This window comes from Nicotiana tabacum, chromosome 23 (genome assembly GCF_000715075.1).
Source record: "Nicotiana tabacum cultivar K326 chromosome 23, ASM71507v2, whole genome shotgun sequence".
Classification (NCBI taxonomy): Eukaryota; Viridiplantae; Streptophyta; class Magnoliopsida; order Solanales; family Solanaceae; genus Nicotiana; species Nicotiana tabacum.
Window position 1 is genome coordinate 129329788 of NC_134102.1, and position 6321 is coordinate 129336108.

The 6321-nt window shown below is 43.6% G+C and overlaps 1 protein-coding gene across 1 annotated transcript; it reads left to right on the plus strand.

The window, feature by feature from the left end:
* Window positions 1-770: 770 nt before the first annotated feature.
* Window positions 771-2333, plus strand: LOC142177379 (uncharacterized). The gene is made up of 2 exons (XM_075245860.1): window positions 771-1477; window positions 1529-2333. The coding sequence occupies exons 1-2, from the start codon at window positions 771-773 to the stop codon at window positions 2331-2333; spliced, it is 1512 nt and encodes a 503-aa protein (XP_075101961.1).
* Window positions 2334-6321: the final 3988 nt, after the last annotated feature.

A 6321-nucleotide genomic window follows, 5' to 3' on the forward strand; every position in this document is an offset into this window, starting at 1 on the left:
TTTAATTGTGCACGCAATGAATATGATTGCAAATTGAAATTCCATAAACTTTACATCCACACTCCACCGCTATTTGTTATGCCAACCATAATACCTGTCCTCGAACCTATCTTTGATTTGTAGACGTTCGATGCCCTCATAATGATGTAAATTCCCCAGCGTAGAAAGTCCAAAACTAATTCTTATGTCATACTAGTGTTCAAGTGGATAGAAGATAGAGATGAAAATCTACGTAATAGCTGGTTTCAAAAGGAAACAGTTTGTGGTCAAAATGTCACAATTCGAATGATAATGTCACAAGTTCTAATTTTGATAATTTTATAACTATAGTGTATAGGATAAAATATGTTGACAGAAAATAGTTGAATCCGAAGGCAACGATCCCGTCTGTTACCATAAAGAATGATACTCATAAAGATAAAATAAATGCATGCCACCCGGTAGCATCTAATGAGGAATATTCTACAATATTAAGTACACAGTCCGTTACAAGGAATATGGCATTCACAGCCTGCCGTTACACATTCTTCAATGGCCCTCATAATTGACGTTAAAGAGGGGCTTGATCCTAGGACCTAGCTCCCTAGGTTCAGCTATAAATAGTGAGCTCTATTATCATTGTAAAGGACACGAATTTTCTTGCAAACAACACCCCCAGGGAAAGGTCGGCTTCGATGGGGCCGGGAAGAGCAAACCCGGTCACAACAACGAGCTAGAGTGATCCCTTCAAAAGCGAACTCATACGGTTTATGAGGGAAGTAAACGCTCGCATGGATCAAATTCCGAGAGCACCACCAGTGCTAAAAGAGCCGGACTCAAAGAAGTACACTCAATTGCCGTACAAACCAACCGCGACACCAGAATTGATCCCGAAGCGGTTTACAATATCAGATGTGCTGAAATATGATGGGACTCTAGATTCTCAGGAGCATATCACCACTAATACAACGACGATGATGGGGAATGATTTACTTCCCCACGAGATTGAATCAGTTTTGCTGAAGAAATTCGGAGAAGCTCGCACGAAGGGAGCCTTGACGTGGTATTCACTTTTGCCCGAGAATTCCATAGACTCTTTCCAGATGCTCGTGGATTCTTTCATTAAGGCCCATGCTGGGGCTAGAAAGGTGCAGGCCCGAAAGGCTAATATATTCAGGATTGCACAAGGAGAGTCTGAGTTATTGCAGAAATTTGTAACCCGGTTCCAGAAGGAAAGGATGTTGCTCCCGGCCATTCCAGATGAATGGGCGGCTGAAGCATTCACCAAGGGTTTGAATCCGAGAAGTTTTGATGCTTCTCAGAAGTTGAAAGAAAGCTTGCTCAAGTTCCAAGCGACAATCTGGGCAGATTTTCACAACCGATATGAGTCAAAGATAAGTATTGAGGATGATCAGCTCGGTTTCCCGACATCGGTTAAGGGTCGGGACCGGGAGAAGAATAAAGATAAATCAAAAGAAGATTTTGACATGGATCGACGGTCTTCGAGGAGCCGGTTTTTTCCCTATGAATGGGCCAAATGATGCGACAGAGGTTTCCGGTCGGCGGATAGGTTCGTTACTGATAAAAAAATTGATCGCGGCCGGAACAATAGGTCGTTGCAGGACAAGAAAACGTCAGGTTCTCGAGATTCTTCCTATCCCAGGCTTTCAGAATATAACTTTAACGTCAGTGTAGTAGAGTTGGTGTCATCTATGAGGAACATTAAAGAAGTGTGGTTCCCAAAACCGATGAAATCCGATCCCAGCCAGAGGGGTCCTAATTTGTGGTGCGAATACCACGGGACAAATGGTCACTGGACCGGGGACTGTCGGCATCTGCGCGAAGAGGTGGCGACACTGCTGAAAAATGGCCATCTTAGAGAATTTTTAAGTGACCGGACTAAAAACAACTATGGTCGCAATCGTGATAACATGAAACCCCCAAAAGCAGGAGAAGATCCCCCGCGCCTGACAATCTACATAATTTTCGGGGGAAACGAGATTAACAGGGTTATATTCTCGGCGGTAAAAAAGACGAAGGTGTCAGTAACCCACAGCAAGAGGCTCCGGGAAGTCGCTGAAGATGACATAACTTTCATAGAGGAGGATGCAGATGGATTGTTCCTACCGCACAACGACGCATTGGTAATCTCTCTAAATGATTTAGATTTTAAAATTAAACGTGTTCTGGTGGATCCAGAGAGTTCGGACAATATTATACAATGGAGGGTATTGGAGCAAGACAAGCTCACCGGAAGCATCATTCCGTCCATAAAACTCCTCGTCGGGTTTAGCCTAGTAAGAGTGACAACGACCGAGGAGAGATCATGTTGCCTACGAATGTCGAAGGGGTGATGAAGACGACCATTTTCGAGGTGGTGGATGGTGATATGGGCTACAATATTATCCTGGGAAGACCATGATTGCACGAGATGAAGGTTGTGTCATCGACATATCACCAGTTACTGAAATTCCCAGCTCCCGAGGGAATTAAACAAATAAGAGGTGACCAACCGGCAGCAAGGGAGATGAATGCAATTTTGGTCTCCAGTAGCAAAGGGAAAGAGCATGCGGCATAGCAATTACAGAAATCGGTGTATTCTCCCGAGTCAAGCGAAGTCAACCAGAGGGAAGAGGCATCAGAATCTTATCAGGTGCCAAGGTATTTCTAGGTACCAGAAGAGACGGACGCTACAAAATCCACAACGGAAGAGCTTGAGCAAGTCGCATTATTCGAAAAGTTCTTGGAGAGGAAATTCCACTTGGGGACAGGACTGCACCTCGAACTAAGGTCTGGATTTATTGAATTTCTTAAATTTAATGTCGATTGTTTTGCGTGGTTGCATGCGGAGGATGGATCCCAGCATTCCTCTGTAAGACAGAAAAAAGGTCATATTGCCTAGGCTAGAAACAAATTTGTCAAAGAAGAGGTAACTCGCCTACTTGATATCGGTTCAATCCGAGAGATAAAGTATCCAGACTGGCTAGCTAACATAGTAGTAATTCCAAAGAAAAAGAATAAATTTCATGTGTGCGTAGACTATAAGGACTTAAATAAGGCGGACCCAAAGGACTCGTTCCCATTGCCGAACATTGATCAAATGATTGATGCAACGGCCGGGCATGAGGTAATGAGTTTCTTCGATGCTTACTCCAGGTACAACCAAATAAAGATGAACCCGGAGGATCAGGATAAAACTTTGTTCCTAACGAATTTCAGCACATATTGCTATAATATGATGCCCTTCGGGCTAAAGAATGCCGGGGCCACTTATCAGTGGCTCGTAAATAAAATGTTTGAAACACAGATAGGGAAAACCAAGGAAGTTTATATATATGATATACTTGTTAAGTCTTTGAACGTAGGTCATCTTAAACATTTGCAAGAGACTTTTGACACCTTAAGGAAGCATAACATGAAGCCTAACCCCGAGAAGTGTGTGTTCCTGGTCAGCTCCGACAAGTTCCTGGGATTCCTGGTGTCACAAAATGGGATTGAGGTTAACCTCAATAAAATCAAAGCCATCAAACACATCCCGGACCAACTATCAAGCATAAAAATGGTTCAAAGGCTCACGGGGAGATTGGCCGCTTGAAGCAAGTTCATTTCCCGGTCTTCAGAAAAAATGCCATCATTTGTTTTCGCTACTCTAAAAGAAGAAGAACTTCGAATGGACCCCGGAATGTCAGTAGGATTTGAAGGATTTGAAAAGATACTTGTCAAGTCCTCTGATATTATCAAAGCCGGAGGAAGGCAAAAAATTGTTAATCTACCTAGCAGTCTCAAAGGTCACGGCAAGCGCCGTTTTAGTCCGTGAAGACGAAGGTACGCAATCTTCCATTTATTATATTAGTAGAATTTTAACGGGAACAGAAACTCGCTACCCGCATTTGGAGAAGTTGGCCTTAGCCCTCGTAATCCCCGCTCGGAAGCTAAGTCCTTATTTCCAATATCACCCAATAGTTGTGGTGACCACCTTTCCCCTGCGGAATATCCTTCAAAAACCCTAACTTTCGGGTAGGATGGCCAAATGGGCCATCGAAATGAGTGAATTTGACATAGAATATAAACCTAGGACTGCGATTAAGTCACAAGTTTTGGCCGACTTCAGTCCGGGATTGTTGCCTCTGGCAATCAAAAAAGCAGTGATGGTGTCAAAATCGACATCAGGAGTTTGGACCCTACTTACGGATGGAGCTTCCAACATAAAAGGGTCCAGTCTTGGCATAGTATTAACCACGCCTTGGGAGAAATTCTAAGGCAGGCCATAAGAACGGTTCCTCTGACTAACAATGAAGCGGAGTATGAAGCTTTGATCGCAGGACTCGAATTGGCCCGAGGACTAGATTCCGAGGTCATATAAATAAAATACGACTCCCAGCTGGTGGTAAATCAGGTGTACGGGATCTTCAAAGCCAAAAAGGAACGCATGCAGCAATACGTAGTGAAGGTTCAGGCTCTGCTTAATCGACTTTGGGAGTGGTCAATTACGCATATCCCGAGGGAAGAAAATGCAGAAGCAGACGCATTAGCTAACCTTGGCTCGTCAACAGAAATGAAGGGATCAGACTCTGGTACGGTCATGCAGCTTATGCACTCAGTTTTGGACGCAGATAGATACTACGAGGTAAACGAGAATAATTTGGTCTGAGATTGGAGGAATAAGATCATTGATTACCTCGAGCACGAAAAGTTGCCTGAAGATCCCAAGGCATCCCGGGCACTGCGCGCTAAAGCAGCTTGGTATAGTTTCAAAGGAGGCCAATTGTACAAGAAATCTTTCCAAGGCCCGCTGGCCAGATGTTAGGGAGCCTCTGAAGCTAATTATGTTTTGTGAGAAGTCCATGGAGGGGTCTGTGGAAATCATTCGGGCACAGATTCCTTAGTACTAAAATTGGTAAGGGTAGGATACTATTGGTCCCGAATGGAACAAGACGCCAAAGCTTTTGTTCAAAAATGCGATATGTGTCAACGCTACGCACCATTGGTGCATCAACTAGTAGAAGCATTGCATTCCATTTTGTTTCCATGGTTGTTCATGAAGTGGGAATGGATATCGCCGGACCACTGTCGCCGTCCCCTAGTAAGGTAAGGTTTCTTTTGATTTACTCACTATTTTTCTAAGTGGGTTGAAGCAGATCCCTTTATCAGAAGATCGGTGAACGTGAAGTGATGGATTTCTTGTGGGAGAATATAATTTGCAGATTTTGTGATACCAAAAGAAATAGCCTGCAACAACGGGCCACAATTTATAGGCGCAAAGGTCATGAAGTTCCTTGAAGACTTGAAAACCAAAAGGATCACAAGGGGAATCAACGAACAAAGTGATTATACAAAATATCAAAAAGATATTGGAAGCATCTAAAGGCAAATGGCCCGACGAGTTGCCCGGTGTATTATGGGCATACCGAGCAATGCCCAAATCGAGCACGGGAGAGACTCCTTTCTCCCTTGTGTATGGAGCAGAAGCCCTAATCCCGGTAGAAGTAAGGGAGGCTACCTTGAGATACTTCCAGGCAAATGAAGAGGCAAACAATGAAGTAATATTGGTCAAATTGGAGATACTTGATGAACGCAGGGACTTGGCACATATAAGTATGGAAGCTCAAAAGCAGAGAATAGAAAGATATTACAATCGAAGAGCCAACCTCCATTATTTCAAAGTGGGAGACTTGGTTTTAAGGAAAGTAACCCAAAACACCAGGGAACTCAATGTAGGGAAGCTAAGTCCAACATAGGAAGGCCCCTACCGGGTTTCATCTATCACTGGGAAAGGATCATACAAGTTGGAGAATCAAGATGGAGAAAAGTTGCCAAGAAACTGGAATGTGGCACACCTCAAGAGATACTATTGCTGATGAACATCACCTGTACTGAAAGTATGCGCTGCACTATTTTTCCCTTCGTCCAGTTTTTGTCCCAATTGGATTTTTCTGGCAAGGTTTTTAACGAGGTAGCAACGGAAAGCATACTACAAAGGAAGTTTCAACAGCAGCAATAAGACTTTTTAATAACAAGGCACACAAGCGACGAACCACTCCGGAGCGATTAGATAATCGTTTGCTCAGTAGCAAAGTTCGCACCGAGAATTTAAGTTTGCTATCGAACAAAGATTATCCGACCGTTCACAAGTGCAAGCCACTAGGGGATTGTTAGATTGTCTTTGGCTCGATAGCATAAATTCCTAAGGGGAAGTGAAGTTTGTTACCGAACTGAAGATTATCTAGCAATTCATTTGTGGAATCCTCGAAGGTGTAAAACATCCAGTGTTCAAACACACATTCTTCGCATTCGAACACTGGGGGGAACGATATGAGGATACGACAACATCGACTACCGCTT